The 19,277-nt window shown below is 33.3% G+C and overlaps 5 protein-coding genes across 6 annotated transcripts; 3 read left to right on the top strand and 2 right to left on the bottom strand.

The window, feature by feature from the left end:
• The first annotated feature begins 195 nt into the window (after positions 1 to 195).
• LOC126752584 (wee1-like protein kinase) lies at positions 196 to 4,633 on the top strand. Its single transcript, XM_050463506.1, has 6 exons — positions 196 to 782; positions 847 to 1,065; positions 1,137 to 1,239; positions 1,330 to 2,034; positions 2,118 to 2,254; positions 4,338 to 4,633. Exons 1-6 carry the CDS (start codon positions 338 to 340, stop codon positions 4,466 to 4,468), a joined length of 1,740 nt encoding a protein of 579 aa, XP_050319463.1. The 5' UTR covers positions 196 to 337; the 3' UTR covers positions 4,469 to 4,633.
• On the bottom strand, positions 4,597 to 10,467 carry LOC126752534 (integrator complex subunit 3 homolog). The gene is made up of 9 exons (XM_050463418.1): positions 10,142 to 10,467; positions 9,392 to 10,002; positions 8,656 to 9,289; positions 7,105 to 8,397; positions 6,850 to 7,007; positions 6,342 to 6,486; positions 6,145 to 6,270; positions 5,367 to 5,555; positions 4,597 to 5,297 (listed from the first exon to the last, which is right to left on the bottom strand). Exons 1-9 carry the CDS (start codon positions 10,286 to 10,288, stop codon positions 5,229 to 5,231), a joined length of 3,372 nt encoding a protein of 1,123 aa, XP_050319375.1. The 5' UTR covers positions 10,289 to 10,467; the 3' UTR covers positions 4,597 to 5,228.
• Positions 10,468 to 10,925: 458 nt separating this feature from the next.
• On the top strand, positions 10,926 to 13,489 carry LOC126752700 (mitochondrial fission 1 protein). Of its 2 annotated transcripts, none has more exons than XM_050463675.1 (5): positions 10,926 to 11,111; positions 11,173 to 11,289; positions 11,414 to 11,581; positions 12,347 to 12,478; positions 12,656 to 13,489. In XM_050463675.1, exons 1-4 carry the CDS (start codon positions 11,064 to 11,066, stop codon positions 12,461 to 12,463), a joined length of 450 nt encoding a protein of 149 aa, XP_050319632.1. In that variant the 5' UTR covers positions 10,926 to 11,063; the 3' UTR covers positions 12,464 to 12,478; positions 12,656 to 13,489. The 2 variants fall into 2 exon arrangements, with proteins under 2 accessions (XP_050319632.1, XP_050319630.1); XM_050463673.1 differs by having other exon boundaries at positions 12,347 to 12,459.
• Positions 13,317 to 14,853, bottom strand: LOC126752638 (2-oxoisovalerate dehydrogenase subunit beta, mitochondrial). The gene is made up of 3 exons (XM_050463579.1): positions 13,948 to 14,853; positions 13,790 to 13,882; positions 13,317 to 13,729 (listed from the first exon to the last, which is right to left on the bottom strand). The coding sequence occupies exons 1-3, from the start codon at positions 14,728 to 14,730 to the stop codon at positions 13,502 to 13,504; spliced, it is 1,104 nt and encodes a 367-aa protein (XP_050319536.1). The 5' UTR covers positions 14,731 to 14,853; the 3' UTR covers positions 13,317 to 13,501.
• A 726-nt stretch (positions 14,854 to 15,579) lies between these two features.
• Positions 15,580 to 18,800, top strand: LOC126752571 (serine/threonine-protein kinase haspin homolog). Its single transcript, XM_050463482.1, has 7 exons — positions 15,580 to 15,948; positions 16,010 to 16,365; positions 16,421 to 16,711; positions 16,777 to 17,282; positions 17,351 to 17,554; positions 17,637 to 17,932; positions 17,991 to 18,800. The coding sequence occupies exons 1-7, from the start codon at positions 15,854 to 15,856 to the stop codon at positions 18,196 to 18,198; spliced, it is 1,956 nt and encodes a 651-aa protein (XP_050319439.1). The 5' UTR covers positions 15,580 to 15,853; the 3' UTR covers positions 18,199 to 18,800.
• Positions 18,801 to 19,277: the final 477 nt, after the last annotated feature.

The following is a 19,277-nucleotide window of genomic DNA, read 5'->3' on the forward strand; positions in this document are numbered from 1 at the left end:
GTAATTTAAATATCAACATTGCCGTTTATTCTTTCAAGTGTAAGAATGCACTTTATAGAATTGAATGAGATTTCTTATCATTTTTTTTACATATTGAATGCATCTCTGAGGGTTGATATTAACATCTCTGGTTAACGAAATTCCTTCGGTCCGAAATGTTAACTGTAAATTACAGCCAACTTCAAGTCATTAATTTAAGTTCAATTTCAGTTTAACTAGACGAATCTCGAAAATTTCTTTATTCATTGAATTTCTTGTGATTATTGTTTTTGCTGAAGTATTTTTTTGCAGAAAGTAAATACGACTTGTATAACGGTTGTACATTCGTATCAAACAAATGCTCGAAATGGAAGCATTTCGAAAGCTTCAACCCGAAAGGAAAAACGACGCGGATAGTTCTCAGGAACAAATTGAATTAAACTCTAGCGTTGAGATGCATTCGCCTTCTCCTGTTTGTCATATTCAACCTCGGAAACTACGTTTTGCATCACCACAAATCAATGAGGAACCACAGAAACGGTCAAGCCCAGTACAGACGCGCTCTTCAGCAATTGCAGCTGTTTCGCCTCCTTACCGCAAAGTAAGAGCATTAAGACTTTTCGACACCCCCGCCACACCGAAAACCATTCTGCAAAAATCGAGAAACCATCTGTCTGCAGCGGTTGCAGCAGACGTTGCGCGAAAGAGCGAAATAGAGGAACGACCACGATCGCTACCATTGCATAGTCGAGTTTTAGATAATTTTCAACAGACCGCAAATGTGAATCCTTTTACCCCAGATAGTAAGACATTATAAATATACCGTTCTTTAATATATTTAATTATCTAATTTTTGTTTATATGTAGGTTTTTTGGCTCGAAATAAGAAGCGATGCCGAACTCAATTTGGTAGAGACAATTTAAGCAATCAATCACTACAGATATTTTTAAACACAGAGGCAGAAAATATAGAAGGTGGCGAAGAAGATGGCAATGTGGAAGTACTACAAGCTCCAAAAAGACTAGCTTTGCAAGACACAAACATTAGCCGTTATCAAAAAGAGTTCTTAGAAATATCTCTGATTGGTTAGTACATACATAATATACGCCTTTGAACTGTTCCTTTTATATGTGTTTAAATTTCGAATGCATTCTAGGGATTGGAGAGTTCGGATTAGTTTATCAGTGTCTTAATCGTTTGGACGGTTGTATATATGCCATTAAGAAAAGCATAAAGCCGGTGGCAGGCAGTTTTTTCGAGTGAGTATTATATATTTTTTGAAAATATTTTATTTATTTTTTTTAATCATACTAAGCATACTAAAATTTGTTTTCAAATGTACCTTATAGAAAGCGGGCTCTGAACGAAGTGTGGGCACATGCGGTATTAGGTAAACATGACAACGTTGTCCGCTATTACTCTGCGTGGGCGGAAGATAATCATATGCTTATACAGAATGAATATTGCAACGGCGGCAGTTTACAATCTCTTATACAAAAACGTTTTCTCGTTGAATCTGAATTGAAAATTTTATTACTTCATGTGGCAGAAGGATTACGATATATACACTCAAATGATTTGGTGCATATGGACTTGAAATCAGGCAATATTTTTCTAACGAAAATGCCGTCGCTACATAAGTCCAGTTCAACACCGCTGACAAAAGAATACTATGAAGATGGCATGGATGGTATATATGAAGAACTTAGTAACACAGAGTGTATTACAACATATAAAATTGGTGATCTTGGACATGTGACATCGGTAAAAGAACCACACGTTGAAGAAGGCGATTGTCGTTATTTACCATTTGAAATACTACAGGAAGATTTTAGTAACCTGTTTAAAGCGGATATATTTTCACTTGGTATGACACTGTTTGAAGCAGCCGGTGGGGGACCACTGCCGAAAAATGGACCTGAATGGCAGAACTTGCGTAACGGAGAAGTTCCAAATATATCAACATTAAGTCCAGAATTTAATGAACTCATCAAACTTATGACACATCCCGATCCGGAAAAGCGCCCTTCATCAACATCCATATTTAATCATCCGTAAGTAAAATATAATGAAATATATTATGTTAACTCATTGCCGAGTCATAATATAATAAGTTTTCTTTAATTTGTTCATGCAGTATATTGAGCTCATTGGAATCAAAGACGAAATCGCAACTTAACCAAGAGTTGACTATTGAAAAACGAAAGAATGAAATTTTACTACGCAAGTTACGCGAAGCTAGAAAACTACTCAAGCAGTATGAACAAAATGGAGGTAAGATAATATGTATTAACAAGTAAGGAAGAGCTAAGTTCAGGTATAACCGAACATTTTATATTATTTATGCTCTTGCAACATGCAAGGATCACAGCCGGTTAATTCTTTTAGGTGTTGGCAATATTGGAAAATGTAGCGAAAGGGTCAACTTAAATGTTCGACAAAATCGTGAATGGATTATAATCAAAGCCAAAGTTATACTAAACAATTATTAACCATTTTTATCCATTCTAGCCAGTACTACATACTATTAACAAGCCAAATTCCAATTAGATGCTCTCTGTCTCACCAATCTATATGGAGTAAAGTCAGTCGAATGTTCGAAAAGTTATATAGGAGCTGGTCAATTTTTCACCCGATTTTATTAGTTTTATGCTCAAAGATACACTGCCAGAAAGAATATCAACTACCGAATTTGGTAGATATAAGTCGAGGAGGTCTCTAGATATCGGTTTTCACCTAAATGTGAGAGGTGCCACGTCATCCAGTACACAAATCAAGCACCTACGAAAATGTTCGGATAAAACTTTGCACAAATAGTAATTTTGAGGTATGTCATCTCAACGCTTAAAATTGTCATAATCGGACCTTAACTTTTGGAGCCCCCACATACCGTATATGTGGCCCCAGTGCATACGTCTGACTTTTTGCCAAAAATATCGATAAATTCTTTAAATTAGAGGAAAATGTTTCTTTGATAATAAAAATTTTATCGGATCAATACTTCCCGTAGCCCCATCTCCGGCTGACTACTCCATTTATATGTTTATACATATTTATATATTTTTAAAATTGCCTGAAAATAAGTTTTCAAGTATACCTGAGACAAGTATGTCAAATGTGTACAATCGCCATTCCATTTCTCTATCCTAATATATCTTATATTATGATTTCCAACTTTCCAATCGAGATAGATATAGGGTTCGGCTGAAGGCCTCGTAGCCAGTGCTGCGTTTATGTATTTATATAATAAAACTCTTTTTTTTTGTTATATGAATTATTATAAATAAAATAGATATAGGATTATATGTATATATATACATATATATAAATGATCAGGATGACTAGACGAGTTGAAATTCGAATTACTGTCCGTCCGTGAAACCTGTAACTTGAGTAAAAATTGAGATATCTTGATAAAATTTGGTATGCGCATTCCCTGGCAAAAAAAAAAAGGACGAGGTCTTAGATTGGCGTAATCGGATCACTGCTACGATCACAAACGCTATTAACTGAAAACGTATAAATTACCGTAACTAAGCGCTAAATTAAGATATAAAGCTATAATTTGGCATAGGCGATCGCAGTAGCAAGGGGCACCTGTGATCAAAAAGTTTTGAAAAAGTAAGAGAGGCCCCGCCATCTAATAAGTATAGTACATATGTATCTCCTAAACCATTAATGCTACAACAACTAAATTCACCTACCTCAAATATTATAATAACTCTTAGCGACATTGTGAAAATAGATGAAAGCACCGCTCACGCCCCATATAACGGTACTGTTAATACCACAGAGACATTAAATTTCGTTCCCGAAATGGTATTTGAGAGATTTAATGGAGTCGGTGTCGAAATTGGACGCTTTTAGGTGAAATCACCTATCTCGAGACCCGCCCGGCCGATTTCAGCCATATTTAATATGTGACATTCCTCTGACATTTTTAATCTCAGAGAACATTTTATTAGTATGTGGCATACTCTTGGTATGTAGTATTGGCAAAAATAGACAAAAACGGTTAAATACCATCCCCAACTCCCATATATAGTACTAGATACATATGTTTTCCTAACAAACCTTTTGTCGAAAAGGTAGATAGATTTTTTTTAAACTTTAATTATTATTTATAATATGCATGTATATATAAAATTGCTTGGATTCCGATCCTCTGGTTAACGTTTGAACCCTGGCTTTGATTCTTGCAAGTTGCAAGAGTCTACTTGTATAATACAAACAATTGATTTCTATATTTTTAATAATTTTACCCGAAGGTTCTTATTGCGTCAAGTAATGTAGAGACCTTCTGCACTGTTTTCAATAATTATCAATCTTAGTATATTTATAATTATTTTGTTTTCAGCAAATCAAACGCCACCCGCTTCTTTGGAACAGCGTTGTTTGCGCTCATATTCGCGCAAAAAACGTACACCATGCATCAGTTCTAAATTGGATGGTCTGCGCGACCGCAACAAAATGTTATTAACAAGTTAAATTATTGAATTGAGTAACTGAGTACTGTCAATAGTATTAATTGCAGAAGTTATACAAACGAATTTTACCCATTGTCCTTATTTTATTTTTTAACTATAAACAGACTGTAAATAAGAAAATATATAATATATATGTATGTACGCCAACTGTACGGATATAGCTTTATTTCTCGATTTTTGATCACTAACGGTGACACTACTGGTTTACGAAAATACTAACAGGTTGTTACTAAACAAACATGTCTACCTGACGGCAATCGAAATATAATTTGATTTCTATTAAAGGAAATATAATTATTAGTACGCATACAACAGAAGACAACTATGGTAATTAGATTCTTACTATAAAAGGAATTACTTACGATATACATACAATGTGTGTGGACATGTGTCAGAATAATTACGTGGAAAAATACAAATGCATTTGTAAAATTTTTGTATCTTGGAGGTTATTTCGATTAAAAAGATGTACAATCATTATACTTGTTTCAATGTTTATCATACCATTTAATATGTTTATTTATATTTGTAAGTTTTAGTTAGACTTTTTTACTTTTTATTTTTGATGTAAAATAAAAAAATATAACGTGAATATTTCAACATTTGAAACATCTACATATTGGCATTATTATTTTAATATATATTTTTTTTCATTATACTTTTTTTATTTGCATTTTTTATATTTAAACAATTTAATTAGAAAAATCTTTCTCATTATTATATGGATCTACATCATAACAATAAAATCCTTGTTGATACTGTCAGTCAGAATCATTAATGTTTTTTTTCCGTTTCTTGGCTTGTGAAATTTTTTGCTTAGGCCAATCCTCCTGAAAAAATAATTAAATATAATCATACATATATACGTATTATATTTTAAACCGTTTCGTTTAGCATACTTCACTTGATTCTTCATCAGATGAATAAATCGTTTTAACGGGATCTGAGTTTTTCTTGTTACTCGCATTGTGGTTATTTGTATCTTTTTTACTAGTCGGTTGTTTTCTGCCACGTCCACTACCACCACGTCTCCCCACTGCTGTCGTTTCATCTTCAGCTGCCAGCGCAAATAGATCGCTATATTGCTTCTGAAAAATTAAAAATATATATATATAATCTAGCACATTAGATATATTGTAACAAAATCATATTGAAATTTCTTTGTAGGTAAATTATCGAAGAAACAAGAAAAATATTAACTTCCGTTGCACCGAATACCCTTCATATGACCTTTTCCCCAATACAATAACTAGATTTTCATCGTTCAATTTGCGTGACAATTATACGCTAGTCAGTCGATCTGAATATTTATTCCGATAGAAATGGACAAAATTCCATGCCAAAATTCGTGAAGATATCTTGTCAAATAAAAAATTTCTTCTCTCAAGAACTTGATTGTCTTTGTGCAGTTTGTATGGCAGTTATATGCTACGGATATTGGTAGGTTCCAGCAAATAAACAGCATCTTCGGAAGAAAAGAACGTCTGCAAACTTTCAGATCGATATCTCAAAAACTGATGGACTAGGACTAGTTCTCGTACGTAGAGAAAGAGGACATTGATAAATTAACTCAGCTTGTCGCCATGATCATTTATACATATATTTCGGTCTAAGACAATTCCTTTTTGGTGTTACGAACTTTAATATACGCTGTTCAGCGTAAAAATGAAAACTTACTTTTGTGCTCTCATTACTATGTGTATACGCTGCTTGTAAAGCGCGTTGCATAGTATCGTAAACGTAAAGCCCTGTGCCTGTACCATGCCTACAACTCCGGCGATAGTGCTCTAAGTGACTCAGCACCTGAAATAAGAATGAATAATGCCAATTGTAGTTGTTGTTAGTTTGCGATTTATATGTCTATGTATGTATACCTGATCGGCGGAGGGTAAGCTACTCATTGCAGAACTACCTTTAGTTAGTCTTTTCCGTTTGTTCGGAGAAGAGCTGGGATACTTTGACGTGAGCAGTGATGCTATGATTTCTGACAGTTTTTCTTCGCCGCGCTGACACCAGAAACTAGAAATAATTATATATTTGTAATTGTATGTATGCTTATAAAAATAAATATGCGACTAATACAAAAAATGCGACCATTGCCGATAACTTTTGAAAGAAAAAAATCTTAGTAGGTTGTAGCCCAATGAAAAATCAAAACTTTGGTTTCAGTTATATGAAAAGGTGCAAATACAAAAGCAGTTGGTCTTTTTATTACTTCCAACTTAATTATTTTCCATAGGACTTGTAGTTTTGCGGAAATCGATATACCCAGTTTTAAACTTTGGCAATTCAATTTTAAAATTAAAAATTTTATTTTTAAACCAAAATTTTTCTAATAAAAAAATCGCTAGTCTTATAGTAAGTATGTATGACTTTGTTTACCGTAATGCCGATGTGACAAAAGGATCACCCCGAGATTTTGTCTCCCTACTCAATAATAGTCGTATCAGTTCATTTGTGGGTTCCTCGTTTTTCAGCCATAAAAGCATATAGCTGAGAGCTTCTGGATGACTTGAAGATTCAAGCTCAGGTAAAATATCCTAAAATATAAAAGTTATATAAATAATCAAAGCTTTATAATTATTTATGTTTCTTTTCAATTTAATCGTTGGGATATTCCGGATTATAACAATTTACCTGTAAGCACTTAAGCGGAACATCATGCGCTTGCACCAACTGCCACAGGCTCAGTTGCTCAAATGTTTCATAAACTAAGCTCTCGCGCAGGCAGTCGATCAGTCCATCCTGCTTGAAGAGTGTCAATTTACCTTGCGCCACATAGTAAATAAGGTCACGCAAGTTCTTCGCATCGATACATCGCAACGTAATTCGCAACAATTCGCTATTGTTTATGGCTGTACTTTTGAACTCGCGATAAATATCTGGCAAGAGCCAAAGGAATATTATCGTACTTTCTTTTTCAAGTAAATCTAAGTCACGCGCTAGACAATCGTCCACTTTTTCACCAGTCGCCTCACATAATAACCGATAAATTGGCGTTTTGAATTGTGTCGCCTGTTGGCTATTCTTACGCGTTTGTAATTTAACATGAACTTTCATAAAGTAAAGTAATAAATAACCGATTTCCGGTATTCGTTCACATATTTCAGAGAGTAGAGTTTGAAATGGTTTTTTACTTTTATCATCATTTTCGTAGAGAAAACGAAATAGTCCGAAAAGTGGATAACTTATACTTTTTGCCAAATTTTTTTCATCGGTTTTACTATCGGTGAAAATATTTTGTTGTGGCAATGTTTCACGTAAAATTAAATGCGTATTCGAGATCACATAATTCAATTGTGCTTCATCCAATGCTGAGGCGGGCAATGGTCGAAAATCCAACAAAAATGCTTCCCAAGTAAAGGAGTTGCGTTTTGTGACAAATGTTTCGAATGAGTCACTTATAGAGGCGGGTAGATCGATTTTCTCCGGTATAGGTTTCTCTTTTAATCGCACTTTTGATAAAGGTAAATCATCATCGTCGTCGGTTAGCTCTTCACTTTTGACATCTTTCGTAACGTCATCGTCATCTTCGCTGAAGGCTGCTTCGGTTTCAATATCATTACTTTCGGGTGATATAACCGTTAATTTACTATCCTCTTCGAGGTTTGATGTAGTACTAACACCACTACTACCTATTGCACTAAGATCAACGCTTGGAGCTTCCGTTAAATCAGCTGCATTGGTACTGAGTTGAAAATTATTTTGTAGATGCATTTCAGGTTGTTGTGCTAATGGTCCAGCGAAAAAGGTTTGACCACGGTGTAGTACGCGAGGTTCTGCTTCTTTCTTAAATGGTGGCATTGGTACCATTGGTGTTGCAGGATGTTGCGTGGGTGAAACAAATTCACGGAAATTTTCTCTGATCAAATTACGCAACTCTCGATCTAATTTCGGCGATTCAAATAAGGGCTGTAAATTTGGAATGACCTGAAAATGGGGGATTAGTTAATTAAATCTATAAAATAACCACGGGAAAATAATTCACACATATTTAAAAAAAATAATGATAAAATGGAACAAAAAAAGCACATTTGAAAGTATTTACTGCTTTATCGGTTGCCAAAAAGTTTTTTCATAATCCTTCGCCCTAATAAGTTATGTTGTTTTTTTAACTAACAATTATGAATACCATAAACTAACAGGAGACTACATATCAACACTATTCTTGTAAATTAATTTTCATACCTGCTTTTCGAGTATCTTATTTAATGAATTATATACACCAGTACGTATTTTATCCTCGTGCCGTATATCAAAATTTTTCATTATGCGGCAGAGAAAATCCAAAAGTGTGCTGCTGACGAATGGATGGTTGCGTATTGAATGATACATTACTAAAATGCCCGGTTCGATGTTCATAATATTATCCTTGATCGGATCAAAAAATAGCCAATCATAGAAGAGTGAAAGTTTTGCGTTAGCCAAAGCAATCGGATTTGTACAAGATGATATCAGCCAACCAATGATGGCCCAACGAGGAATGATATCCGAACACAACATATCATTTGTAGGATGTATGACATTTATAATAAACCTTATTAAATCTGAACGTAAGCTATGCGATTCGGGAGTTGCAAAATATTTATCCTGGAACCAGTCCTGGTAACGTTTCTGATTGCCAAACTTAACAGATGATGCAAGAAATGTCAATTTACGTTCAATTTCTGGCGTTAAACGACTTTGAAGAAATCGTCGGCTTGTTCGTGTCTGCAAAAGTTGCCAAATGCCGGTAAATGTTGGATGTAGACTTTCAGGGCTATGTAAAATATCCCGCCATAATTGTTCGAATTCGGGAACTCTCGCTACATTTTGTAAGAGCCTGTTGGAAAAGTAAATATAGATGTTACTTATAAATATATTGTGTAACTTTTGCAAAACAGGTTGATAGTAATGTAAATTACTATAATTTTATGTTGCATACCTTACAAAGTCTCTACCTAGTGGTATTATGTCCAAGAAACGGTCACGTATTAATGATATTATAAACTTTACTTCTTTTTGTCGAAGAGTAGTCAATGACGGACTTGCGTGATCTTCTATAAGACGAACATAGCTATATACTACTGTCTGTACAAGAAATGCCTGTGATTCTAGCCAAGTGCGATAATCGATGAATATGTCAAGAAGGCCTTCCACCAGAAAGATATTTTTGATAGAAACATCACCACCACCAGCTTGCCTAAGGCAATTCCACACTATATTTTCCACCAAAAGTACTTGATGTTTTACAAGTTCTCGTAGTAACCATATTAGCTGGCGGCGTGCCACTTCAGTTAATTTCCCATATTTTTCCGCTACAAGCATTGTAAGATTTGAAACAACCATATTCATTCCGTCCCTAGCGACAAGTGTCAAATCTCTATAAGCTTTTGGCGCCACGGCAGGGTCTGTTAACATTGTGTATAAAAATCCTATTGAAATATCTTCATGCTGTTTTTCTTTACATACGAGTTGTGACAGAATGTCATGCATGTCCTTCTCATTGAGGCCATTGATTTGCTGTTGCAGGCTCACGTATGCACGTTCAAATCTCTGCAAGTTGAAATGAAGGCATAAAATAAGTTTTTGCAAAGTTCACTATTTAGAAAATAATTTCATTAACACATAAAACATTCTATTAAAAAATGTGACAAAACGGTTTTAAATGTCGGTTGAAAAATATGAAACACACCTCTTCCAATTCGTCTCGAAAATCTACAGCCGTACAAATGAACAATTTCGATTGGTTGTGATTGCTGTGTTGCTCCATTTCAAGAGCTCCCTCCCGGTCGGGAATGTTGCGGTCGTAGTCACAGTCTCTTTGTCGCTTTAGGTACATGCAACTGTTAATTCATAATTCAGGCGTCAATGCCGTTTCCTCACTTAACGTGTTTAATATTCTATGAATTTTAATTTAAAATCTACATCGACAAACAAATAAAATGAAAATTTTGTATAAATTTGTGAAGCGAGAAAGCCAGCAGTTTCCATCAAACGAGTTAACAGCGCAGTGTTGTATAGAGTTTCTCAAAAAATTCTTTGCCCCTATTAAATGTAGATTACGAGAAACATTATGCCTCGTTTATATATTAATGTTGTGGATGCTATACTTTGAATGATTGAATGAACCAGCACATTTATATAAATAAAGTAATTTAAAATTAGTTTATCTTTAATTAATATTACGGATGCTACAATATTATATAAAAAATGATTCCGCATTTGTTGATTTGTTCTCTAATATTACTATTTTAAATTCAAGAAATCATAAGCTAACATGAAATTATTATGTAGTCGCTATGCCTAATTTCAGGAAAGTGTATGTTAATAATTTCTGTACTAGTAATAATTGTTTAAATGATATTATTATGTGTTATAAATTATGTTATAAAAAATATTGTTATTCGATATCGAATTCAAGTTTTTTTGTAATCGCAATCGCCCAATAAATCGATATATTTGATTATCATCTCTTATCTTTGTTTAGTATTGAGTTGTCTCATCTATTTCAATTCGCATTGCAATTAAGTAGAATTTGGTGAAATTTATTAGCAATCGCATTATAATTTAAAGAAATAAAATTCAAAGTGGATTTGGAAGCGGAAGAAGTCAAAATGATGGAGGAAATGATGGAGACGATTGTACCTCAGGAAGATTTTGATGTATGTATGTAGTAATATAATCATGAATTTTGTAATAATATTGTTACTATATTTTTTGAAGCGTAATGAGCAAAAGTATCTTCGAGAATTGGAATTGGATGGACGTGCAAGTGTAGAAGCAAAATTTGGTTATGCACTTTGTTTGGTCAGATGTGCGCACAAACAAGATATCGCTAAGGTATATAATTAAAACTGTATTTCTCTTACTATAATTTTTATCATGGTAGTTATTATGAATCATCGTTTGAGTCTAAACTATAATTTTTCATGTCAATAATAATACATATTTGTAAATTTTGTAGGGCATTGAATTGTTGGAAGAATTAATGGAACATCATTCCGAAGGAAGGCGTGATTATCTTTATTATTTGGCATTGGGAGAAGCGCGTATGAAAAATTATGACCGTGCACTTCAATATTGTAAAGCTTTCCTGGAAATAGAGGAAAATCCACAAGTTCGCTCATTAGAGGTATTTAAAATTACATATTAGCATATATATATGTATATATATAGATATACTGTATATGTATTATATATGTACATATACAAAAACAACAAAACTTGTATACAATTTCTATGTATAATATTTTACTATAATTATACCCTGAACAGGGTTTACTAAATTTAACCTAGTTTGTATCACCCAGGAGGAAACGGCCGAAACCCTATAATATATATATATATATATAAATGAGTTGAATTAGCTTGTTTATCTGACGATATGCTCATTTGAACCGAGTACAAACTAAATGATTAAAATTAAGTTCTTCTAAGGAACTTTTCAACTTGATCAGATATCTTCATGATATTTGGCATGATATATTATCCAAGGCAACTCTACAATATCTAAAGAAATTTTTCAGATCAGACTACTATAACTTGGCTGACATACAAAGTAAACAATTAAATATAGGGGTTTATAATGAAACTGGTTGAACAAAATCCATTATTGTATAAAAAAAATATTTACCAAGATATTTTCACAAAATTTGGCCAGCTTGTTGTCCAAGGCAATTGTACCATCTCGAAAGAAATTGTTTAGTTCGCACACCTATATCATATATGATACATCTATAATTGTCCTAAGCAACGGTACAATTTCCGAAGATATTGTTCAAATCGAACTTCTGTAGCAAAAAGCTTCCAAACAAACCGACCGAACAAAATCAAGATATACATAGATATTTTTAGATAAATTTTATTAAATTGCTACTTTATGTATATATTTTTTTAGGAGTGCATTCAAAAGCGATACGACAAAGATTTGAAGAAAGGCATGGCTGTAGCTGGAGGAGCAGTTCTTGTGTTAGGCGGTATTTTGGGTCTAGGCATAGCGCTTGCCAAAAAGTAATGCTTACACAAACAAGTAAAATATATTATATACTATTGTTTTAATTACAACGTTTAAGAAATTAGTTTAAACGGAAGTGTGTTATTTCATTAATTTAAATAATGCCAAATAATTTTATACCACTATAATTTAAACAATATCTTACATAGTATTTTATTTATAAAAAAATATTCAAATTATTTATATTTGTAGTAAAAACAGGCGTGATAAATAAATAACTAGCGAGCGGAAAATACCAGTCAGCTGAAAAAAGTAACTGAAGCCAAATCTTGTTGAAACTAACGGTATATTTAATACAATGGGTAGATGTGGATTTAATTCTGGATCTGATTTTTAAAATAACGTAGAGTAGTAAAGAGTTCTACACAACACAATAACGAGAGCATTAAGCACAATTGAATGTTCTATTTAAAAGTTTTCGACAATGATGCTTGTGTCAATCACAACCGGTCAGTCTTCTATCATATCGATTGTCTTCGTCACATCAACAAAAATATTTCATTTAAGATAGCCGTTTTTAAATTAGCTGTTGACGTATAGAATTTTTCTACAATTGGATTCAATATGTATATAAATCAGTAGAGCTAAGTATATGAACATACATACCTCCTAATTGATTATCAGAAGATAGTTGTTTATAATGCTATTATTCAAAAATTATAAGACAGAAATTAGAACTTGAGAAATGGAATTCATATATACTTACAACATCGGCTTTTTAAACCAATTCAGAAATGTTTCGTCTCTGATATATGTAGGTATTAAAAGTTTTCATACCAACAAGAATTTTTTTTATTTTTTCTTTGTTTCCTCTTGTAATTACATATGGTCTATAGTTAAAAAGTGATTGTGATAGTGGTGAGAAGTTTGTTTTTATTTTTTATAAACTTATTACATATAATAATTGCACATGTTACCATTAAAAGTAGATAATCAAATTCGTAAAAATATATGTATGTATAAACAAATATAAATGCATCCGTTTCCAATATTTAAGCGTCATTAATAAATATCGTTGAAATTTAACGTCGTCGAGTTTCAATAATTTACTAAATCTTTTATGGCCGCTAAGCAACGATATTTGTCAGGCAAGTAAAATGTTTCAAAGACATGTGGAAATGGTGTATCCCAGCCGGCAACGCGTTTTACAGGTGCCTCCAAGTGCAAAAAGCATTTCTCTTGTATAGAAGCTGCTAACTCAGCACCAAAGCCTTGTGTTAGAGGCGCTTCGTGAGCCACAATAACGCGACCGGTTTTCTTTACGGACTGAAAAAGGAAAAAAAATGTTTATGCGAGAGATTTGCAACGCATTTTACATATACTTACTTTATACACTGTTTCACGGTCCCACGGCATAATAGATACCAAATCAATTACTTCACAATCTATTTGATGTTCTTTCTTTGCAATTTCTGCCACCTTGAGTATATTTTAAAAATATTATTTCCAATAGTTTTATAATTTTGTATACGTTTTTTTATTACCTCTAAGAGTACATGCACCTGTGTACCCCAACCAATCAGAGTGACATCTTTCCCTTTGCGCAATATGTCTGCTTTGCCCAATTCTGACACATAATCATCGGTAGGGACCTCCTCAACAGCAGCTCGATAAAGTGTTTTCGGTTCAAATACAATACACGGGTTAGGATCCCGTATACAAGCTAGAAGTAACCCTTTAGCCTTCACTGGTCCTCTAGGTACTACAATTTTTAGTCCAGGTGTATGTGCAAAGTATGCTTCGGGACTTTGAGAATGATAAAGAGCACCATGACCTACAGCTCCGCATGGTGCACGAAATGTCAGAGAACCACAATCAAATAGGCCACCGCTGCGATAGCGATATTTAGCCGCTTCATTGACAATCTGATCAAATGCAGGGAAAATATAGTCAGCAAATTGTATTTCCGCAATAGCTGTGGATCCAACATTAGCAACACCAATGGCGAATCCAGCTATTCCTTGCTCGCTTAGTGGAGTATTAAAAACGCGATCTTTTCCATACTTGTCACGTAGGTTAACTGAACATCGGAAGACACCGCCAAAGCCTACATCTTCGCCGAAAAGTATTGCGGTTGGATCTTTTGCAAGTACCAAATCCATAGCATTGTTGATTGCTTGAACCATATTCATTTTTTCAGTAACATTATCAGTGGAAATAACTTCTTTTGGTGACTTGTCAGGATAATAAGTAAAATGAGAACGACACCATGGCACTGTAGTACGAGATTTCAGTGTGTTGAATAATGGCCAAAACGATTTATTCATATTGCAAAAAAATTTATGTTTATGTATTTTGTTGCAAGAACTTTGGCTTTGGCAATATGCTTAATGTTATCTATCTGAGGTTATGTAAGCTAGCGATCGTTTCCAACGATCATATGTTCGCAATTGTTGCCAAGTTTTGTGAAATGTGAACTTAAAAAAAAAATCAAATACAGAATTCAATAGTGGTATTCGCTTGCTCTTGCAAAACCCTTGCTCGGTGCAAGAATTGCATATATTTCCTCTTGGTGCACCGACACAACAACAATCACAGGCAGAAAATTATTTGCAATGGCTGTAAAATATGTCAGACCAAAACCCATGTATATTTGCGTGCAATGTCACGCAAAAATATAATTCAACCCTGTTTTAGGTGCCATTTTACATAAAGACATATTATCGTTAAATTGTTGAGGAAGGTAAATTTTAAATAGATTTTATAATTTCTATTTAAATTATAAAGTTTTTGTTACAGTTTTTTTGTTAAAAATGTATGCAGAAGGTGCGCCAATTCACAATAGCCATGCATAATACTCATTCACAATAAATTGACAGAATCAGCCGTTCATATATCACTAGATTCTGCAATGGGTGCTCTCGTGCCCTTGTATATTTCGGTATAGTATTTTTGCAATCTGCAATCTTGCAAGAGCAAACGAATACCCCTAATATTTATTATTAGGAAAAGGGATAAGGAAAATTAAAGAGATTACTTTAATTAAGTAATATACTTTATTTATTTTTTAAACGTTAAATATTCTTGCCTTACTGCACAATACAACAAAATTAATATTATACACTTTGTGTGTGTTCATTATTTTTTTTATAAACGATATTTGTTGTTTCTGAAAATTTAAAAACAGAGTAATTGATGTCAATATTTTGGGTTCTCGCAACGTTTTATATACTCGTTGTGACATAGCTGTGTTATGACACTGGGTTGTGTTTCACTTCTAAATAAATTGATTGAATGATGTTTGCTTACTTTTTATGATTGAAACTATATGTCAATCAATACAAAAATTTGAAAATACCAAGAAGTTATTTCAGAGCGCTTTACATTTTACATTATTTTATATTTCGGTGGAAGGATTTTATATAAACTATATTTTTTTATTTATTTGAGATGAATGTTAATACAGATGAAACCAAAGATTTAGATAACACTTTAGAAGATGGTGCCTGGCTGGATTCTTTTGACAAGTTATTGGAGCCAAGACCGTTCGTATATAAAATTATAAAACGTGTACAAATAATAACTTTTGTGTTTTTGTCCTTTTAGTGTATTGCGGGAGTTAAATATTTTAAAAAAAGAGGTGCATGCATCATTCAATCGAGACTCTAGTGTTGAAAATAGCTTAAATAGTAAGGGAAATGAATCATCGCTTTTGAAACCTTCGCAAGAGTGGCCAAACGATTTAAACGAAGATATACAACGAAAATCTAATTCAATTTCTACTCCACTGGTGCATCGTGGGCTTAAAGTGGATCCATTTAAATGCTCATTATCACCAATTGGTGCTTGGCGACTCTTATATTTTGATAAGGGTAAAAATATTAACGAGGACCGTATGTGTCTAGCAAATCAAAAAAAGCGTTTAAATTGCACCCCTTTAACACCTAGTATACAAATTGTTGGTATGTTATTGTATACACATTTATAAAATAATGTTAAATAATTAATTTGACATAGAATGCGACGAACCAGTTAAAAACACTGCTTTCAATGCAATTCAATCTCAAGACTCAACTCCAACATTGAATAGACAAACAAATCGGTTCCAACATGTAACGAGGACTAGAAATACAAGACACGTTTGTTTTGAGTCAACAAATGACAAAAGAACTCAAAATTCGAAGGAGAAGTCAAAAACCGTTGTGACAAATAAGAAAGATGATGGCAAAGAAGATGTCCGAGTTCCTAGTCTCACTTTGCAGCCAGGAAAGTGGCGAAAATCAATTAGTGCTTGGCGACGCAAACAAGGTATTTACTTATTACATTAGTACAAACTAAAAATGTAAAATTTTAAATAATATTTTCAAATTTAGTCGAAAAACACCCAAATAATTTGGCAGGACGAGAATCAGATAAACGCAACAGTTCTGTGGAATTTATTGGTTTCGTTGGTACGATTGTTGGTAAAAGAAAATCTATCTTTTTAAAACCTGAGCGCATTTCGGAAAACGTGTTAAGAATAAGCACATCTGAAAATCTTGAGGTTTGGGAGCGCCGTGTTTTGGATCGCTGCAAGCAAAGATTTCCTCTACCATTTGAAGAGTTGTATTCTGCAGATAAATTAACGCATTGTATGAAAATTGGTGAAGGTGCTTATGGTGAGGTATTTTTGAATACAACCGGTAAGCGAAGAATGCCAGATGCGAACAGCACGGTTATGAAAGTTATACCGATTGAAGGGGACATTGATGTCAATGGAGAGAAACAGAAGACATTTGAACAAATATTGCCAGAGGTGGTGATTTCAGTAGAATTGGCAAACTTGCGGACACATGTAAATTCAGCAAATTTTACATGCGGATTTGTAAATGTCAGGAAGGTTAGATATTTTTTTGTAACTATGTATGAAACTATGTATATTTATATAATATATGTATATTATATTAGGTCGCTTGTGTTAAAGGCCGGTATCCTCAACATTTTATAAAGCTTTGGGAAATTTTTGACAAAGACAAAGGCTCCGAAAACGATCATCCCGATATATTTGACGACACACAAATGTATATAGTACTGGAATTGGAGTTTTGCGGTCGGGATTTAGAAAGTTTCCAATTTCAAAATGCCGAGCAAACCTATGGTGCACTCCTTCAGGTATATCTAGTATACTTGTATATGTATCTTTTGCAATTTGCACATGGCGCTCAATATCATAAATACATTTACTTATTTGTAGATTGTGCTAACATTAGCAGTAGCAGAACAAGCATATCAGTTTGAACATCGTGATTTACATTGGGGAAATATATTATTATTGAGCACAAATGTGAAAGAGTTAAAATTTACTTTGGACAATCATACGTATTCCGTGCCCACAAAAGGTGTTAAAGCTACAATAATCGATTATACGCTCTCGCGTATGACTTTTGATAACTGTTGTCACTATAATGACATTTCCTCTGATGAAGATCTCTTTACCGCTTCCGGAGACTACCAATTCGATATTTATCGCATGATGCGGGATGTCTTAGGGTACGTTTTTTTTATTTTTATTACTATTTTAGTTTCAATTGATATGCTTTCGTTACAGTAATAACTGGGAATCTTTTGAACCACGCACAAATATATTTTGGATATCATACATAATTACAAAAATGATTGACGGTGTTAAATATAAAAACATCCGTAGCAAGGCACACTCTACATATTATTCAAAGCTCAATAATCTCATTGGCATTGTGATGAATTTTGACAGTGCTATTGAATTTTCTAAATATTTAATGGATTTACAAGTGTAGCTTATTTTATATTAGTACTTATTTTTTATATTTGACAATGGAATTTTTATTTTTTAATCACTCAACGCGAACGCAATTTTAAATATGAATGCTTGCATGACATTTATAATTAATTGATTCTCAAGTTGATAATAGCTTAATAATAGCACAGGATCTATTTTACGATTAATTTTAGTTTTGATTATTATAAATTGTTTCTTATTATGTTTATTTTGCTGTAAAAAGGGTTTCTCTTTTTCAGTTCTTGAAATCAATGAAACATACTCAAATAATTTATTTTGACGGACACTTTATGACTTTATTATGCCGCGGTAGAAACTAGCTTGTTGTTTCTTGTTTTGAAATTTTAGTTTTATTTTTGTATTATACATACATCTTTTGAAAGCCTGTAATATATTTCTTCGAGATTTTTCATTTCAAACGCAAAAATTAATGCAAAGGATATTGCCTTTTAACACTATTTAATTATATTAAGATATTTCCCATTGATCTAATACTTGTCGTAATGTATTTTATGCGTGTGCCAATATTTTTTTAGTGGGTTTAAGAGACGATGTAATTGCAATAAAATGAATAAATATAAATGTCGTTGCTAAAGAAAACAGTTTTTTTAATTATTTCATTACTAAAATTCTTCCTAAGCTGTCAACTATAGAAGGCTATTTGAAATTACCTCGAAAATGTTTCATGTAAATGTAGATATTGAAAATCAAAAAAACGAGACTTCCTATATATATGTAGATGTGTTACGCTAGCTAGCTTTTGGAGGCAGGAAATGTAGGTGTTATGCAGAATGTTTTGTTTCCCGGGAATTAGACATAAGGGTTTCAGAAGCCTCCAGAGCTGCCAAATGTCACTTGGAACCACCATGCCTTCGCAACTGTTGTTGCCCGACATTCTGTTTCTGCTCTGATTTTATAAGAGAAATGTCATTTTTGTATGTGTCCCGATTTCTGTTGGTCCTATAACATAGACAAAAATTTGACATGCAGTCTGCGTTGTTGTTGTTTGAGCTATTATCCAGACTCTGCTTAGGGGAAAGCAATGTGTTAACTGTCATCGAAATCACTTAACGAAAG

The sequence above is a fragment of the Bactrocera neohumeralis genome, chromosome 3, assembly GCF_024586455.1.
Source record: "Bactrocera neohumeralis isolate Rockhampton chromosome 3, APGP_CSIRO_Bneo_wtdbg2-racon-allhic-juicebox.fasta_v2, whole genome shotgun sequence".
Lineage (NCBI taxonomy): Eukaryota > Metazoa > Arthropoda > Insecta > Diptera > Tephritidae > Bactrocera > Bactrocera neohumeralis.

Excerpts from the sequence above, each read along its gene's own strand:
- LOC126752584 (XM_050463506.1), top strand. The coding sequence starts at position 338 with ATGCTCGAAATGGAAGCATTTCGAAAGCTTCAACCCGAAAGGAAAAAC. Across the intron at positions 2,035-2,117 it reads ACATCCATATTTAATCATCC|TATATTGAGCTCATTGGAAT; the intron begins GTAAGTAAAATA and ends TTGTTCATGCAG. Across the intron at positions 2,255-4,337 it reads GCAGTATGAACAAAATGGAG|CAAATCAAACGCCACCCGCT; the intron begins GTAAGATAATAT and ends TTTTGTTTTCAG.
- LOC126752534 (XM_050463418.1), bottom strand. The coding sequence starts at position 10,288 with ATGTACCTAAAGCGACAAAGAGACTGTGACTACGACCGCAACATTCCC. Across the intron at positions 9,290-9,391 it reads CTAGGTAGAGACTTTGTAAG|GCTCTTACAAAATGTAGCGA; the intron begins GTATGCAACATA and ends CTTTTCCAACAG. Across the intron at positions 5,298-5,366 it reads CTGATGAAGAATCAAGTGAA|GAGGATTGGCCTAAGCAAAA; the intron begins GTATGCTAAACG and ends TTATTTTTTCAG.
- LOC126752700 (XM_050463673.1), top strand. The coding sequence starts at position 11,064 with ATGATGGAGGAAATGATGGAGACGATTGTACCTCAGGAAGATTTTGAT. Across the intron at positions 11,290-11,413 it reads ACAAACAAGATATCGCTAAG|GGCATTGAATTGTTGGAAGA; the intron begins GTATATAATTAA and ends TAAATTTTGTAG. Across the intron at positions 11,582-12,346 it reads CACAAGTTCGCTCATTAGAG|GAGTGCATTCAAAAGCGATA; the intron begins GTATTTAAAATT and ends ATATTTTTTTAG.
- LOC126752638 (XM_050463579.1), bottom strand. The coding sequence starts at position 14,730 with ATGAATAAATCGTTTTGGCCATTATTCAACACACTGAAATCTCGTACT. Across the intron at positions 13,883-13,947 it reads AGGTGCATGTACTCTTAGAG|GTGGCAGAAATTGCAAAGAA; the intron begins GTAATAAAAAAA and ends AATATACTCAAG. Across the intron at positions 13,730-13,789 it reads ACCGTGAAACAGTGTATAAA|TCCGTAAAGAAAACCGGTCG; the intron begins GTAAGTATATGT and ends TTCCTTTTTCAG.
- LOC126752571 (XM_050463482.1), top strand. The coding sequence starts at position 15,854 with ATGAATGTTAATACAGATGAAACCAAAGATTTAGATAACACTTTAGAA. Across the intron at positions 15,949-16,009 it reads AAGTTATTGGAGCCAAGACC|TGTATTGCGGGAGTTAAATA; the intron begins GTTCGTATATAA and ends TTGTCCTTTTAG. Across the intron at positions 17,283-17,350 it reads GATTTGTAAATGTCAGGAAG|GTCGCTTGTGTTAAAGGCCG; the intron begins GTTAGATATTTT and ends ATATTATATTAG.